Below are 19,936 nucleotides of genomic sequence, written 5' to 3'. Positions count from 1 at the left end.
CACACAATGGTAACTATCTTGGTATACTGAAACTACTGGCTAATTATGACCCGTTTATTGCTGAACACATCAAGTACTTCTACAATAAAGACAAGAGACACACTTCATATTCATCTTCGACTATTTGGGAAAAACTAATGCATCTCATGGATGACAATGTACTTCAAGCGATTGTCGATGAATTAAAATCTGCTAAGTTTTATTCACTGTCTTTTAATTTAATGTCAAATGTTACACATTCTGATCAATTCATGTTTGTGGTTATTTATATTTACAGCTGGTCTTAAAGAAAGGTTCCTCATGCTCTTACCAATGTTAGGCTATAGTAGACTAAAAATTTCTGAAATGATACTCACTATTTTAGCAGCGCATACTACTGATATAAAAATTGTCGTGGCCATTCTTACGATAATGATTCCAGTGTGAACATAAAATGTAGTGGTGTTCAAGGTATCATCCGTGACAAAAATAATTATGCATCATGAATGTCTGTACAACTCCCTTATCAAACTTGGTGTCGAGTGATTGTAAGATTCTTCGATACAGTACATACGTTATACACATTTCTATCTACATCAACATAATGCTGGCAGTTGTCTTTCGACAAGATGAAATAGTTAGGACTGTGTGTTATCAAACAGACTTCTGAAACTTGATAGTTAGCAAGATATGACGCAATTTCGACCATTTTGAATGGTTACACCTTTATATGGAAGTGTTGATATCCATGGAAAATTACTTTGAGGAAAAAGCTTTATGCAGAAATATGTGTTGTTGTTGTTTGTTTTGAATTAAGCACAAAGCTAAACAATGGGCTATCTGTGCTCTGCCCACCACGGGTATCGAAACCCAGATTTTTAGCGTTGTAAAGAAATATGTGCTGGTATTTGAGTGGTTGGCTTTGGATCCTGGACTTCGGTGGTACTAAGTGGAAGTGGTGAGGACTTTAGACAGGTGTTTCTTTTATTCGGTTTCTCTAATATGATAAAAGCAAGTACTAGTAGACATGCAGTTAGATGTACGTTTGAATGTCGTAACAGGTTTGATGAACTGAGTGGTTTGGCTTGCTATTCTAAAGTGAAGCAAGTGTCTATAATGAACATGCAAGTTACATTATAAAAGATGTTCTGTAGGTTTCACAATCAGCTTGAGTCGAAGGATTCGGGTCTTTGTTGGATCGATATATATATCGGGTTTGCGTTTGTCTTTGATTTGGTAATCCGTGAAGGTTATGGTCGAAGAAACTGCAGGCTTGAGGAACATCTTAACTGGAGAAAACACACCCTACTAGCTTACCTCCAATAGTTAAAATGAACCTCAAATATGTCCACGGCTTGGCATGGCCAGGTGGGTTAAGGTGTTCGACTCATAATCTGAGGGTAGCGGGTTCGAATCCCCGTCACACTAAACATGCTTACCCTTTCAGACGTAGGGGAGTTATAATGTAACGGTTAATTCTACTATTCGTAAGTAAAAAGGTAGCACAAGAGTTGGCAGTGGGTGGTGGTGACTAGCTGCCTTCCCTCTAGTCTTACACTGTTAAATTATGGACGGCTGGTGCAGAAAGCCCTCGTGTAGCTTTGCGCGATATTCAAAAACAAACAAACAAAACCAAGTCCAATGTATTCTACTTGCTAAATAGCAGAAATTTACATGCTATTTTAATAGATTGTGTACAACACAATATCAAAATAAAAGAGTAATTGCAAGAAACATTAGTTTCCAGCAACGTATTGTAACCAGCCAGGTTCTAAGCACGTATACTTTTAACAGTGATTAGCGGCTTTCATATTTTTAGTCCTCGTGGATTTCACTTCCAGACAACTTATGATTTTTAAAGCAGTTCTTTACAACTGGATTCATAACATGACTGTAATTTATATAAGTTATATTATGAAGCTTAGCATACGGTGGACAAAATAATCCTTACTTTATTTATAGTGGGATAGATTGAAAGTTGATGTCCAAAAACATTCACCTTCAAGGACACAAGCTTGTTAGTTTCAACTTGATATGATCGATTTAGAGGAAACAGAATTACTTTTGTACAAAGGTTTGGTTTACCTTCATACTACCTGACAGAAAAGAAAAACAGAAGGCAAGGGTAAGAATAAACACTGTGGAAAACATCCCTTGGTGGAAGCGGTTCAAACAATGCAAATACATCAGGCAAAAACAATTAACTGTGCAGTCAAATTAACCAGCACCATTTTCTTCCTAACACGACGTACATAACTTTAACTGTGGACTTTGTTTTAAATGACTTGCCAAGAAATGACATATTAAAAGTTTTATTTTTGGGAAATTAAGTAACTGTAACTGTTTTTCTGGTACTTTTTTACCCGAAAATAAATAAAATATGCATGAACTATACTTTAAAAGATATTTCTTTTATATTTTCTATTCCCATGTTCTATTTGTATTATTTTTTTCTTATGGGTCAACATATCAAGATTGTTGTGACATTACATAGTACATAAACACCAAACTAAAAAAAATGACCAGCTATATGATATGATATATGGAGATTTCATAATTCAGAAAAATAAAATATTAATAAAAGTTGTATTTTTCATGAAATTATGATCATTTCAAAGCAAGTTATTATATTTTTTTAGTACTACTTTTATCAACAGTTATGCTTCCGTTATTTTTCAAACCAGAATAAAACTACACTTGAATTGGTCATATTGAGGTAATTTTATAAAAGAGTGTAATATTTCAAAGTTATTGCTGGTAAACAAAAAACAGATGTATATACAACTTAAAAAAAGCTGATTTGTTTTTAGTGGATTTACCTCAGGTATTTGTATTAATCTGAGAATAACCACTGTTGAAAATAGCTTAAACGTAATTCAGAGTTGAAAGTTAATCCAAGTCGTGTCATTCGATGGGTTTAGTTTGAATTTCGCACAAAGCCATAGGTGGGCTATCTGCGCTAGCCGTTCCTAATTTAGCAGTGTAAGACTAGAGGAAAGGCTACTAGTCATCACCACTTACTGTCAACTCTTGGGCTACTCTTTTATCAACGAATAGTGGGACTGATCGTCACGTTATAACGTCCCACAGCTGAAAGCGAGAGCATATTTGGCATGACAAGGATTCGAACCCGCGACCCTCAGATTACAAGTCGAGTGTCTTAACCACCTGGCCATGCCGGGCCTTATTCAGTGGGACAACGGTAATACTTTTCAGCATCGAGCCAAGTCTGTATACATTTGTCTATTTTTTTTTTTTTATTGTGCAACATTAAACAACTTTTACTGATTAATCTTATTCTGAAACAAGAATAACAACAGCAACATTGGTCATAACTTACTTTCACGACGAAAATTAATTTGGCTCCAGGACTACGCGTCATTACTTTTTTGTTACGATGATTAATGTGTAAGACGAGGGAGTTAAAGTGATCAACAGTGAAGCTATCAGGAACAGTCATGTTTGATATTGAGTGTAATTACGTGTCCTCAGGAATCGTGCTTTAGGTAGCTACACGAAAAAAATTACAGAAGTGAAATACACCCTAAGTTATCGTGTTTATTCGGATTTTTCGTACGCAGCATTTCCAGCGTTTGGTTACTGAACTTACGAACTGTAGAAAGAAACGTATAGGTCTTTGGAACTCTGATTTGAAACAGTTTCTCATTTCACAAGACCAATATAGCCTAGACCAGAAATTTCCTTGGAACTTTAGTCAGGATTAAATTCGATACTGGAATGTATAAGAAAAATAGATAAAGTATAGGGTGACAAAAACTAGTCTGTATTTTTTACTTTATATTTATTACAGGTTTCGTGTATTTTTAAGGAAGTAACATGACTAAAAACATAAACTGTGATACAAAATAAATATAAATATTTAAAACATCCTCTAAGGGATAATGTAGGAGCAAGAAGTTTGCGTAATCGATTGTTTTTACAGTGCCTCCTTTCGCGAAAATCATTAAAATTAATAGTAGCAGTTTAATCGCTTTTTACATAGACGCGTGACGCAAGTATCCATAAAAACCAATAACTTACAGAATAAAGTAATCTATCACACAGACACATATTTATAAACATTAATAAATAAGAATGTACTATGTCCCACTTAGATTCATTTGGAAGTAAGTAAAACGTGGTCATGTGCAGTTTGTCTTTGTGAAGACTAAAACGTAAAACGCATATATTAGAATGTTGAAAATAAGTAAATCAGGATACAATGTGACAGATGTAACTGTTAAATAACCAGTATAATGCTGTCGATTTATATTTTTATAGACGTTGCTCATGTTAATAAATAAACAGCCTGTCACAAAATGAAGACACCATTGTGGATATTAAGCATTTATTTCTCAGTTAACAATGACTGTAAACATGAATTTAACCTAAATTTCACGCCTCATTTGTTTCAATTAAATGAGTTTAGCATAACATAGTATTTAAATTATTGGGCTGCGGGCTGTTGATGATAGGACACGGAGATTGAGAAAATAATACTTTTGACCGTCTTTTGCAGTTTCAGCTTTCAACGGTAAAAAAATAACAAAATAAAAGCAAATAAATCCCTTGTGGCAGACTACATTCTTGCCGGTCAATAGTTCACGATTAGGGTTAACTATACTTGAATACTTAGGGGTCTCTGATTTAACTTCTCTAACCTATGTAGGTATAAGATCCGCATAGGTTAAAATTTCCAGTTTCTTCCAATCAATCTTATCTAAAATAAATTAAAGTTTGTTTGTAGTTACGCATAAAGTTACCAAGGGGCTATCTGTGCAGTGCCCACAAGGGATATCGAAACTAGATCTTTAGTGTTATGCGTTCACTGTAAACTTTCAGACTGTTGGTTACACAACTTGCAAACCGATATCTTAGTCTAAACGTCTGTTTATCCATAATTATCGAAACCAGATCTTTAGTGCTATGAGTTCACTGTAAACTGTTATTAAAATTCAGACTGTTAGTTACACAGCTTACAAACCGATATCTGAGTCCAAACGTCTGTCTGTCCATAATTTGTTCACTTTATCAAACCATTAACTTTTATATCAAAATTAAATTGAATAAACTTTGTTGAATCGAGAGCCGAAAGTTCATTGAAAAATATCTTAATTTTGTAAATATTTAGCTGTAATTTCCCTTAATTTATTGCCTCTCCAGTGGTTCAGTGAACTCACAGCACTAAAGATCTGATTTCGATAATTATGGATAGACGAACATTTGGACTCAGATATCGGTTTGCAAGTTGTGCAACCAACAGTTTGAATTTTAATAACAGTTTACAACACTATAAACTAAAAAATTGGCTGTTAAATAGCTGGCAGTTACCGTACTAGGAATTTTGGAAAGTTTGGGTTTGAACAGTAGTCTCGAAGTTGGGACGAAACGAAAGTCTGCTCTTGAGCAGTGGTCTCTAGAATGGGGCTTTCTGAAAGTTTAAACATGAACATTGATGTTTATAATGAGGCTAGCCAAAAGTGGTAGCTTCTAAAAAGAAATTAGAAGGATGTTTCAACTTAAAAGTGTTTTTTTAATTTGTGGTAGCTTTCTATTTGGACATGAACAACTAATCCCGAAAGTGGGGACAGGAAAATATTTTTCCGTGAATTTCGCAATGAAAATATCTAGCTTGAGGCTTAACAACTTATATTATGAGCTTTAACTGTAAAAAGAAGCTTATTAAAAGTCGGGAAATAACGTTATATAGGCCGCTGCTTATTTATTCTCGACGATAGTCCATCAGTTATGATTTCTCCTGTATTCTACTTTCAACAGTACTTTTGTTTGTTTGCGTTTTCTTATAGCAAAGCCACATCGGACCTCTGATTTTAGCGTTGTAAATTCGTAGACTTATTGCTGTACCAGCGAGGAACAGTACTTTCGATATAAACATATTTGTGAAACCCGAAAGTGTATTTTTGGTTAACATTCATAATTTTAAAAATAACCAGTTTAGTATTTTAATTTCCAAAATATTTTTTAACCATCTCAAATACGACTTTTTGTTTCAATATTTTATCACTTGAGTTGATAAAACAACAGAAGAAACTTAGAAGTAATAACACTTAAAAAGAACACTTTCACTTATATTTCAATTGGCTTCTCTTTAGTTTACAAATTAATATTTAATTCATAATAAATAAATAAATAATTAAAGAAATTCCAATTAAAACTTGTTACACATAGTAATATTATATATACGAGGGCTGTTCAAAAAATACGCGGACTGTTTGAATTGCGCGGCTCCAGTTGGTTCCAGGGGAATCCGCTTAGTGTCGCTAGGTTTGCACAGATCAGCTGATTACGACGCCATTTCCCAATTGCAGATATCTTTATTTGTGTATTAGCTACGCGGTTTTAAGTGAAGTGCGATTTTTTCGTTTGGCGGATTTCAGAATGAATGACCTGAAGGAGCAACGACTTGCTGTGAAATTTTGTGTTAAACTTGGAAAATCTGCGACTGAAAGTTTTGCTATGCTTAACACGGCTTACGGTGATGTTGCTATGAAGCGTACGGCATGTTTCAAGTGGCATGAACGTTTTAAGAATGGTCGACAGTCCATTGAAGATGATGAGCGTCCTGGACGTCCTTCCACGTCAACTGACGACCCACACGTCAACAAAATCAACACCCTGGTGCGGGCAAATCGACGTCTGACTGTCAGGGAGCTTGCTTTAGAGTGTGGGATATCAGTTGGATCTTGTTACGAGATTTTGACCGAAAAATTGAAGATGCACCGCGTTGCTGCGAAATTCAGCCCTCAGAACTCGTGAGTTTTTGGCCAAACACTCGACCACTGTTCTTCCCCACCCCCTACTCACCTGACCTTGCTCCTTGCGATTTCTTCTTGTTCCCCAAACTCAAAAGACACTTGAAAGGAAGAAGATTTGAGACGATTCCCGAGATTAAGGCAAATGCGACGAAGGAGCTGGAGGACATTACAAAAGAAGCGTACCAGGACTGTTTCAACAAATGGAAACACCGTTGGGATAAGTGTGTGCGTTGGGGAGGAGAGTACTTTGAAGGGGTCTCAGACCTGTAACTTCTAAATAAAGTACATTTTATTTTATGACGTCAGTCCGCGTATTTTTTGAACAGACCTCGTATATACACAGAGTTTAAACTGTATGAGTTCTGAAATTGACATTCCACGCAACTATATGATCATGAGTTGTAGAAAATCAATCTGAATGTTCGAGGAAAATTATTTTCAGAAAACAATGCAAATGACTTTGCAGAAAGTACATGTTTCTGATCATTAAGGCGTGACATTTCTTTATTGTATACATATATATATCGTTTCAAGAATTTTACTCAGTTACTATTTCTAACGACACAAAACGAGAGAGCTGACATGAGGTAAGTTACGAAATACTCTACTTCATTGGGTTAACACCTCAGGTAAGATTTTAAAATAAAATTTACGTGCGTTTCTATCCACAAATAAATGTAAGAAAAATTAACATTTTCTATAGGAATTCGTATATACTTTAGAATATTAAACCTGGAAATGGTTGTTTGAAATAAAGTTACTTTAGATAGTCTGCCCAATTTGGGTTTTACGATAGTTACTTGAGAGTGAATGTATTTCGGAGTGTTTATCCTTTGATATGGAATTAATCCAGTAAATGTTCATACTTTGTTCATTTATTTATGTACAAATGTGTGTACATTATGGAGGGCAAATTGTAGTAAATTCCATTCAATTACTCATGCAGCATACCAACCTCAAATAAACTCCAGTCCCTTGCGAGTTACTTTGTGTGTTGTTCATGATTCGGGATCACAAATTTCCCTTGCCGCAACAAGTCTCTTTTGATTATTTTATGGACCATTGTTAAATTTTTAACCACATTCTTAAATTTTTCTTAAAAAGTATTTATTCTTATTTTTAAAATTTTATAACAATTTTAATAAAGGAAATTTCTGTTTGACTAGCAATACATATACCAAAAATACGCTTAATGTTTTAGATATTTTCCCACAAATTGCTGAAACTGTAAGAATTACTGAACTTATAGTTAGTAGCTCGTATAAGATTAAAATCTTAAGTATTATGATTTTTCGTCGAATTGTTTTTAATATATTGGTAAAGTTTGATAATAATAACCATGCATAATTGGAATATTATTTACTACCGTATGTGCCTCATGACTCTTAAAATAATGTTGTTCTTTTTGTATTAAATCGTTTGTGCAAGTATGGAATAAGTGAGATTTTCCCTTTCGTGCACGCTTGCTTAGACGAATTGGTTATATTTACTGCATTTGTATTATCCTCACTTGCTTTATACACGCCTGGTTGAAAATTTCGTTAGGTCTTTGCTTTGCACAGTGTCCGTTTCCAAAGTTAAACTTGCCAGTTTAGTAGAAAATCGAATTTCTTTTCCCCGCCTTTGCAATGAAAGTGCCATTAACTACAGAAAACACCCTATGTTTGCACACGAGCCTGGACAACCCGAACTTCCTTTGATCGAATTACTACAATGTGACTACAGCGTGAAATAGACGGAATGAACTCCATTGGGGAAGATATCCAAACTCAGCTATTTTTTAGCAGCTTTGAGCCACACGATGCATAGAAACCATTAGGGCTTGTTGGTACACAGTTGGTTGAAAGATGGAAAACTTTTCAGAAGGATTTCAAGCTACATTTTTATTAATTAAAATATTGCTCGGAAGCTTAGCGACTATTGCATAGCTCTAATGAGGGCAAGAAAAGAAACGAACACCTTTTATACTGGTTTTCATTGTACACTAAATAGAAAAGCATATTAAATATAAGAGATATGCGCAGAACTGTGTACTCTGGTGGTAGAGTATTACAAATGATGAATAAAAATCTGTCTCATGCTCTTCCTTGTCTACGAAACCAAATTGTTGTATTTAAAAGAAATTACCTTTCATAATACTCGGTAATTAATATCTTATTTTCATTAAAATTCATAACAATACGTATAGGTAGAAACCTAAATTAAATGTTATAGCTTTACAGATCTGAAAAATCGGTAGAGTTTAAATTGATTAAAAGAATAAATTTAATAAACTGTGTTATATTATTCTATTAACATAGATAAATTTGTTCTATTCTTCTCGTCAACAATAGCAAAGAAATGCCTTCCTTGTGTCTAGAGTTAATGCATATACTCTTACATGCTAGATTGTTTTAAATAGAATTTTAAAGCCTATGGGTATGTACGCATGTGTGTCTGTGTGAAGATACATACATGGATGTCATTACAAATAAGTCCGTTGGGATATAGGTCATTAAACATACACATCAAAATGGCCGTTTTAATCAGAGTAACTTTCAATTATTCATATACGTCCTTGAAGGTATTATATTATAATTTTAGACTAAACTATTCATGTGGTATGTCGTGGCCTGGATATTTGTACAGAACAAAAATGATTTTGTTTTAGTTGTATTCTCAGTGTATTATTTGCAGTGAAACGTATTCGCAGCACAATAAATTTGATCAGTTTTGTTAAATAAAATCTATTGCACGTGGTGAAGAGGTACACCTAGCTTTTCTCCAAACGGTTACGTTTCCTTGTAGAACTTAAAAACATAGTCAATCATTTTAAAATTGTACATCGAACGATTCATACAAAATAAACTCGTGGAAAGGAGATATCGAGCAAATAAAGTACAACAAGTTTCTTAGAGGTACATAACCACGTTTTACTTACTCTGATATTATTACTTCAGTAAGCGTAACCTTTATTTGGAATTAAACCGTTGTATTTCTTATAATTTTAATCAGATGCTTTTAAAAGAGAATCATATTTTCTATATTCAAGAATCCGAGATATATAGAACGACTGCTGTTGTTAATTGAATATAATTTCGAAGTTATATTCTTTGTTTTATTTATATTTATCGTTTTCATAACTTTTTTGTGACTTTCTTATATGTAGTTAGGAAACAGGTATGTACACAAACAAGTTAAAACAGTCAATCATAATTACGTGATAACTAATCTGTATGGTTGTAGTTTTACATTATAAAGAAATACAGCGTATTTAGTTTACTGATAGAAGTTTATTTTAGTATCCTAGTAACATACTTTGGTTTTGAATTTCATTATAATTATATCAAAGCTTTAATTGGATTTAGAGTATATAAGCTAAAGAAAAACACTTGTTAGAAAAAATATTATTGTAACGGCTTGTAAAAGGCGTTTACAGCACAACACTTATTGTGGCAATGGTTAATACATTCTTCATTAAATGGTAAAACTAAGCCTAACGTATGTATGATTACTATTTTATTGCAATTTTATATTTTTCTCAAACCATAGACGCTCCTGGTGAGTTAGCGGTAAGATTGCGAGCAAAGCAAAATAAGACAAAGAAAAAAAACGGCGCTCAATTCTTCGCGGTGGACACAGCAGATAATCTAATATGGCTTTTCTATAGAAAAAAATCAAATAAAACCAAACCGTATAAGCTTAAGAACTCTAAAATTTGGAATGTACCCTTTTCCCTAAAATTTTCTAAAGTGAAAACAAAGATAACTTATATGCAGTTTCGGTGAACTGAACCATTCAGTTATTTCTGAACCAGAAAACTGAGTGTAAGTTAAATAATTTTAAAAGGCTATGGAGCTACTAAAATGGTTTAACACAGACGATGTAATAGAAGAAAAAAATCACAAGTGACGAGTTGATTTTGGGTTATCTGTTTGAGGTTATGTAACTATTACAAACACATACCGAAACCCACAAATATATATATCCACAACACTCTATAGTCTATTTCTTTATAAATAAATACATAGGTATCTACCTTATAAGATTAATACTACATCCTAACATTAGAATGATCCTTAAACTAATTAGTTTAGTGCTCACTGACTGGTACACAGATTATATCCTGTATAGCTCGAGGAGAAAAAAAAACATTTTAATTATCATCATATCAAAATTACTAATCCACTTAAAGATAAATGAGAATTTCAATGCACTTGAATAAGATTCTGAAAAATACGTAAACCTTGCCCTCTGGTATAATTTTGGATTTTGGAGAAACAGCCATTTTCGAATCTGTGTAGTATCACAAAATTTTCTTTGTGTTTTAAATTATTGATTCGTTATAAGAATGATGAGCAGTTTCTTAGTGTGACTGTTGGATATCAAGTTGTTACATTTGCTGTGGTCAGTACAGTAGTTTAAAATTATGGACGGCGGTAGATAGCCTTAATAGTTTTCACACAAATACAATATAAAAAAATGAAATTCTAGTTATAAAGAAAATATTTATTAACTTGTTGTGAAGAAGTTAGTTTAATATAAACCTATACTATTCAAGCATCTTTTCTTAATTTAGTTGTTTGTGTGCGTGTGTATATTATGTTAGTTTCATATAAGTTTCTTATTGTTTTACTTCTTTAGTTCTCTGTTTTTCTTGATTTTCTTAGAAACCTACATTTCTACCTTATTGTACCTTTTATCTATATTAATTAGTATACATATATATATACATACACAAAAATTGGTTAGCAAAAGTATATAAAACAACACATATTCATAGGTACAATATGTACGTTAATGACCTGTTTTGATGACAGACTCGTTGTTGTTTTTGTATATTTAACTCTAATGGACGAACCAATTAGTAAACTATTTGTTTTCTAATGTTCTTTTCGGTATATAATTTCTGTACAGCTGTTGGTACACTACGCATCCTTAACCTCGATGTCCCCCAGACGGTCCAGTCAGGCGAAGCAGTGGAGCTGACCTGCGCGTATGACTTGGAAGGGGATAACCTATATTCCATCAAGTGGTACCGTGACGACATGGAGTTCTTTCGCTTTGTTCCCAGAGACAACCCACCGCACCAGTTCTTCCCATTAAAGGGGATTAAAGTGGATGTAAGAAGTAGCAGAAATATTCTATGTTTGACTTAGTTTCATGTGTAGTTCATGTTTAACGACGTTTATATACCAGTAACGTAAAAAACAACGTTTTATAGGGGTAATGAAATGGTTTTATTTTGGGAAACATGCTACATTTTTTGATGGAAATTGGTAAATCTTGGTCTTATGAAGACAGGTCAATGCTCTATAAAACATTTAGTAGACTCCCCAAAATCAAACTACTTCATTACGCCTATAAATCGTTGTTTACCAATTTGCCATCAGATTAGCATGAGGTGCTTCCATACATTCAACGGTCATACACTTAAAATTACTGAAGTGAATTTTGAATACTGTGGGACCCTCATAGCATTTCCTTTAATGGATAACGTATTTATTAATGACGTTGCTAAACACACCATTTACACACCTTTATATGTATATATTAATGTGAAGGTGTGCGTGTACAAATTCTTGTCACAATTTTCAAATTTAAATCATACAGAATACGCATACATAAATCAGTTATACATCTGTATGATGTCACAAGTTGTTCTGGGTCGCTCGCTGAAGGAATATTGATGGTATTTATTTCAGGGTAACTCTGATTGGCCATATTTCCCTCATCGAACGAATTTAAACTCATAAGAAACAAGATAAACGATTCGAGTTTAACTGTAATTTTAATTTTAAAGCTTTAATTAGTGCCACAATTAAATATTCAATTGTTCAACGAAGTCGGTAGCAAAATAAATTAAGAAGAAGACAAGTGGCAGTTTTCATCAAGATCACTCAAGACCTTTATATTGGATAAATGGGTTTTATGCTATGACTCGAAACAGTAGAAAAGGCCAAATCAAGCCTTCACTTGTAGGCTTTTAAAACCTGGCATTGCTGAACACCTTTGCTAGTTTTTATATATACAAAAAATATTTAAAAAAACCAGCAAGAATTTAATAAAATTAAGCGACTTTTATATTTTTAGTGATGCACTTTTAACAGTTTTTATGAACAGAATATTTGGAAAACTTTTCACTAACTTGTAAATCGGTAATGAAAATTTTTGTTAGCACCATTTTGTGTTTTATTCTTTTGATATGGTATGAAATTAAACAAATGTTTTAATACTATTACTGATACCTAATCAGAAAATTACATTATCAAGTTTTTATTTATACATGGTCTAGTGTTTCAGTTTGGAATTAAATTGCTAAGCATATTTTGCTTTTATCCTTTGTTTTTAATTGTCGAATAAACTTATTCAAAATTTTCTGGTTTTGTAGTTTTTACTTTTGTTGAAAATCCATTTACATTGTTCTTTTTTCAAAGATGTGAATGAAAACATTAAGCATCTGCATGAAACAATGTGCATATGACAGATGTGGATGCTATTGCTAAATACCATTTTTAATTCGTTCGTGGAAGTGGCATTGTTGAGCATGTTTTTAAGTTGAAAATATTCTACATGTTGATGCTATTGTTAAGCACTTTTTCTTCAATTACAAACGCAATAATTGTCAATAGCATTGTTGAAATCTTTTCAAATAAGAAGTACCACAGTTGTTGTGGATGAGACTTTATCTTTCCTTTTATGTTATAAGAGTTCTAGTTGTCAATGACATTGTTGGTTTTTTCTTTACGAACTACAAGTATTCTAGTTGAGTACAACACTGTTGATCTCTATTTTTACATTAGAAGTATTCTAGTTATGGACGCCATTGTTGAGAATTCTTTTTTTAAAACTTGCATATATCTTGGTTTCTGATGTTATTTGTGCACCTATTTTTAAGATACAAGTATCTTGGTTATGAATGATATTGTTTAACACTTTCTTTTTCGAATCACAACTACGTATTTTAGTTGTAGATAATATTGTTCAACACTATTTGTATACTGGATGTACTTTAATTGTGGATAAAAGTGCTGAGCATTATTTTTATATCACATGTATTTTTGTAAAACTGAAGCTAGGGGCTTTAGAAAATATTTCTTTATTGAAGTTTACTTAAATAAGAAAAATAAGAGAAAGGCAAATAGTAAACATCACATACCATCAACTCGGGAGATATTATTTACAAACGAAAACTAGGACTAGCCAACACATTATAACACCAACAAAGCTGAAAGGACGGGCATATTCAGTGTCAGAATTCGAACCCACTATATACGTAGGTTGCGAGCTGAGTACCCTAACATCTTCACCAATTCAAACTTTTGCAAGGGCTTCAATAGTATTGTTTTATTCCTGAACATTTTGATAATTGGAAACATCGTTTAAAACATATTCAACTCCTATAATCTGTTTATTCAAAAAAGAAATGCTCTATTTCGTTATGAAACAATCAATCTTTTCAATTATTTACTCACTTCAGAATTTGAAAAATTACAGACAGAACATTGACTTTTCTTTGAATGTTGATAGTAGAAACGTCGTTGGAAAGTACAATGTAGTTAACACTAGCTAATTCGTATTATATTTCACTGCCACTTGAGACACTGTGTTAAATAGTATTTGCATATAAGGGATTTAATAAAATAACTTAAAAGAACAAGCCCTTCCTGAATATGTTGCTTAATGTAATAGATGGAAAATAGTATCCTAATAAAAAGCTTTCAAATGTGAAAGATATTACACTAATACAATGGTCCAATGTTCTCTTAGATATCTGGCACGCAACATAAGCACTGATTTACGATTTATTCTTGAATATTATTGTGGATAAGGTTAAAAAATATTAAAAAGAAATATGCATTAGGTATTTGTTGGCTCTGTATTTATAGAATAAAACGCAAGCATACTTTGTTATAATACACCTAATGTTCCGTGAATTGATGTATCTTTTATTTTGTTATTTTAGTAGTTTTAAGTTATGTTCCTATTCATCTAAGTTTTGATATTTATTTCATCAATTGTTCTTTAGTTGGAAAATCAGACAACATGTTTAATAATAACACAAGAGAGCGTTACTGAGTTTTGGCGTCGTCTGGTGTTTTTATAGAATATTTCTAAACTTTTACTTAGATAATTTCTACAACTTCATGTATTAAAGAAGATATTTTAGTAAAAATTGTTATAAAGTGTAAGAAGCGGATTATATCTTTGAATTATTGGTATAAAATGATATTTTCGTACAGTCTTAAGAAACGCAGAGTTCTGGTTAACAGTAGAGGTTTATGTTTATTCTATCACTGAATTTATCTATTGCACAAGTTTATAGCTAATGCTGATTTTGTTACATCATTAGTTTATTTTGTTGAAATTTCCACAAAGCTAAACATGAGCTACCTTCGCGAATCAAGTACCCTAATTATCAGACCCTATTTGTATGAGTAATTGTGGTCATTAGCTTGCATATATTTTAGTTCAGAAAACCAAGGTCATCTGGTAGCTATTTTCTTTATATAAATTTTCTTTAGGAATTTAAGAAGAGTAAGTATTTTACACCTGAAAAAATGTAACAAAAGTGTATAATATTTGAATGATTAATTCAGTTAATAAGATTTTTTCAGGAATATTAAAATCATGAATGACAGATATAAAAGCTGAAATTAATTTAATTTATATTTGATACAACTCGTGGTGAACTTGTATGAACACAATAAATTTGTATCTAATTTACTTTATATACAAAGTTTCTTTTCTATAAATACTGATTTTGTATCTAGTTTGATTGAGGTAACAAAAATGAATTGAACATACAGACATCGCTTTGTCTATACAGTCATAAACTTATCCACTTTAAGGGCTCTAGATTCGCAATCAGCTACCAAGTCGCTGGTTCGAATTACCTTCGCCCACCATCCTTGTCCTTTAAGCCGCGGGTACGTTATAATACGATGGTCAACCTCACTGTTCGCTGGAAAAATGTATTCCAAGAGTTGGTTGTGGTGGTATTGATTAGTTTTCCTCTACTCTTACACTGCAAAATTAGGGACGGCTAGCGCAGATAGCCCTCGAGTAGCTTTGCGCGAAATTCAAACAAACAAACAATCATTGCTAAATTAGAGACAAAACAAACTCTTTACGTCATTCAAGTTTTATTCTTTGTAATTAAATACATTATATGATGTTCGTTTAAAACATTGTGCCAGATCTGAGTATATCGATATGAATAAAAATATTATCATTCAAACTATATGTTTACGATGCATAAGCAATGTGTTACAAAGCACAGTTTTCATTAAACTGGTTCATAGAATGTCATTGAAAGTAGACATACATCTTTGATGTCGACTATTTCTGAACCACGAAACAAATCATTAAAGTAAATATGCGGAGAATGTTTGTATTACTTCAAGCCATTACATTGAGGTAGATATGTGAGAAACGTATGCAATGCGTCAAGACACTACATTACAATACATATATGTATTTATCAAATATACGTACTATTTCAAGCCATTACATTACAATATATGTATAAGGAATGTGTGTACTTCTCCAAACCACTACACCAGAGAAGATAAATAAGGTGGATAAGTACTGCTCCAAGTCTCTATATTAGAGTATATATAAGGAATGTACGTACTGCTCCAAACCACTAAATTTGAGTAGAAATATAATAAATGTACGTACTGCTCCAAACCACTACATTTGAGTAGAAATATAAGGAATGTACGTACTGCTCCAAACCACTACATTAGAGTAGATAAATAAGGTGGGTAAGTACTGCTCCAAGTCTCTATATTAGAGTATATATAAGGAATGTAAGTACTGCTCTAAACCACTACATTAGAGCAGAAATATAAGAAATGTAAGTATTGCTCCAAACAACTACATTAGAGTAAAAATATAAGGAATGTACGTACTGCTCCAAACCACTACATTAGAGTAGATAAATAAGGTGGGTAAGTACTGCTCCAAGTCTCTATATTAGAGTATATATAAGGAATGTAAGTACTGCTCTAAACCACTACATTAGAGTAGAAATATAAGAAATGTAAGTATTGCTCCAAACAACTACATTAGAGTAAAAATATAAGGAATGTACGTACTGCTCCAAACCACTACATTAGAGTAAATAAATAAGGTGGGTAAGTACTGCTCCAAGTCTTTATATTAGAGTATATATAAGGAATGTAAGTACTGCTCCAAACCACTACACTAGAGTAGAAATATAAGGAATGTACGTACTGCTCCAAACCACTACATTAGAGTAGATAAATAAGGTGGGTAAGTACTGCTCCAAGTCTCTATATTAGAGTATATATAAGGAATGTAAGTACTGCTCTAAACCACTACATTAGAGCAGAAATATAAGAAATGTAAGTATTGCTCCAAACAACTACATTAGAGTAAAAATATAAGGAATGTACGTACTGCTCCAAACCACTACATTAGAGTAGATAAATAAGGTGGGTAAGTACTGCTCCAAGTCTCTATATTAGAGTATATATAAGGAATGTAAGTACTGCTCTAAACCACTACATTAGAGTAGAAATATAAGAAATGTAAGTATTGCTCCAAACAACTACATTAGAGTAAAAATATAAGGAATGTACGTACTGCTCCAAACCACTACATTAGAGTAAATAAATAAGGTGGGTAAGTACTGCTCCAAGTCTTTATATTAGAGTATATATAAGGAATGTAAGTACTGCTCCAAGTCTTTATATTAGAGTATATATAAGGAATGTACTGCTCCAAACCACTACACTAGAGTAGAAATATAAGGAATGTACGTGCTGCTCCAAACCCACTACATTAGAGTAGATAAATGAGGTGGGTAAGTACCACTTCAAGTCACTATATTAGAGTATATATAAGGAATGTACGTACTGCTCCAAACCACTACATTAGAGTAGATAAATGAGGTGGTTAAGTACTGTTCTATATTAGAGTATGTATATGAAATATATAATATATGTATGTATTGCTACGAATCATTAAATTTTAGGTGATATACAAGGAATATATTTACTACTCCAAGCCACAGCATTAGAGTAGATATAGAAGGAATGTACGCACTGCTCGAAACCTCTGCACTTAATTAGATATATCGATGTTCATTTTGTTTTTTAGTTATTTTGGCATATCGGCTAATTTAACAATTATCTTAAAATTAAACCTACTAGAATTTTTGTCAGGATAAAACAGTATCAAAAACTCTAATTGTTTGTTTACATTATTTGTCATAATGATAACTGTAAGTTCAGTATTTAAGACATTTACTTCAGTTTTGACACTTGTGTTTAATTTAACAAGAATGAATCCTCAATAACCGTGGCGTGTGTTTTCTTATAGCAAAGCCACACGGGCTATCTGCTGAGCCCACCGAAGGGAAGCGAACCCCTGATTTTAGCGTTGTAAATCCGTGAACTTACCATTGTATTAGCAGGGGGTCAATAGCCGTGGCATTTAATTTTTTAGGCGTAAGTAGAGTAAATTACTATATAATACCTTTTTTTGTTAGTTATTTTTATATGCACTAGCAATACCAAACGTGATGCAAGGATTCACAGGATCCTATTTCATTATTCACCGGGATCTTTACCATCGAACCTTAAATAGAAAGTCTTTTAAGCAAGATTAGATCTGAAATTGGTCAAAAGATGACGGAGCTATGAAATAAAAGTATGTATTTAAAACAGACAGAACAAACAACCTCAGACATCCTATGAGCCGTTATGCCGCGGCTAAAAATGAAAAAAAAATCAATGTGAATAAACACGTTTTTTTTTTAAAAATGCTTGGTAATATGAAAACAGCCTAAATAAACACAGCTCTCCGCGGCTGTATTCCAAGTGTATTTGGAGTTTAAAAACGGTTTCATAAAAGTCACTGTTATGTACAAATTTTACAACGAATAGTATTGTTTGTTTGTTTTTTAATTTCGCATAGAGCTACTCGAGGGTTATATGCACTAACCGTCCCTAATTTAGTCAGCTCTTGGGCTACTCTTTTACCAACGTATAGTGGGATTGACCGTCACATTATAACGCCCCCACGGCTGAAAGGGCGAGCATGTTTAGTGCGACCGGGATTCGAACCCGCGACCCCACAGATGACGCGTCGAACGCCTTAACCCACCTGGTCATGTCGGACCACAACGAGTAGTAAACTTTGAGTTTCATGTAGATTGCAGCAACTATTCAGAATTAATGGTAAATTGCTACTTCCAAATATGGAAAGTTACAATTAACTTCAGTTGTATTACTAATTGAAGTTTGTCAATAGATAGCTAGTAATTGTAGTTTAGAAAAATATAATTAGTTTAAGTTTAATAAGGAGTTGCTGATACATACTGCTTTTTATTGTGATGCAGTAGTCCATTCTGAATTTATTTATGTTCGTATAAAACGCTGAGTATGATCGCAATTGAACATACGATTTTAGTAAACCTGGAAACATTCAAATTATAATTTCATCAGACTAGTTGAATTAGTTATAACATCAAAATTTAATCGTATTTAACAAGAACTGTTTCTATAGTTACACGATTTCGATTTCCAGTTCAACAATTCGGTTTAAGTCACCCTAGACTAAGACATGGCTTAGTAGTTAATGTGCTGGTCTATGGATTGAAAGGTCCAAGGCTCGAGCCCGCGAAATGCCTCAACATATCGACGTTCCACTAATGACTTTGAATTGTAGAGGTAATATTACGTTGAATTAATATGTTAATAGGTTAAAAGTATTAGCGCATGCTGTAGAATTTAAAGATGTTGCACTTGCTCTGGTTAGCAATTCTAAATTAAGGATGGCTCAAACTAAACCTTTGACTTGGCCTTCTAGCCTATGTGTCACCTAACGTACTATTCAGGCTGATAATTTCAAACAACACCGTATTATACTGAAGTTAACTTTGTGCCTTTTTCTTACGTTGTGAATGTCGTCGGATGATATTTCATGTTTGTTTCCTAATCGCTTATGATTTGGAGTACGATAATTTTCTTATATTTATCGTTAACGACTTATACTTTTCATAGATTACGAGAAACTTCAGAGTATACACTGAAGAAATCTTGCCAAGAATTTCGAATTACATTTTTGTCAATGATAAAACCAATGACTTGAATTTATAGTTTGAATAGTAAGACTGAATTCTTGATTGACATTAACTCTTGGTGAAGCAATGATGTAAGGAATACTTA

General features: G+C 32.9%; 1 protein-coding gene across 1 annotated transcript in view; it reads left to right on the top strand.

Annotated features, from left to right (window-relative positions):
* The window catches only part of LOC143258594 (uncharacterized), a 127,471-nt gene that overhangs the window by 66,804 nt on the left and 40,731 nt on the right, over positions 1-19,936 (top strand). The window contains exon 2 of the mRNA XM_076517781.1: positions 11,652-11,857. Within this exon, the coding sequence (XP_076373896.1) occupies positions 11,652-11,857 (206 nt within the window). The remainder of the gene's footprint in view (positions 1-11,651; positions 11,858-19,936) is intronic.

This window comes from Tachypleus tridentatus, chromosome 8 (assembly GCF_004210375.1).
Source record: "Tachypleus tridentatus isolate NWPU-2018 chromosome 8, ASM421037v1, whole genome shotgun sequence".
In the NCBI taxonomy this organism is placed as follows: Eukaryota; Metazoa; Arthropoda; class Merostomata; order Xiphosura; family Limulidae; genus Tachypleus; species Tachypleus tridentatus.
The sequence above is the reverse complement of the archived record's forward strand: the minus strand, read 5'-3'. Positions and strand labels throughout refer to the sequence as shown.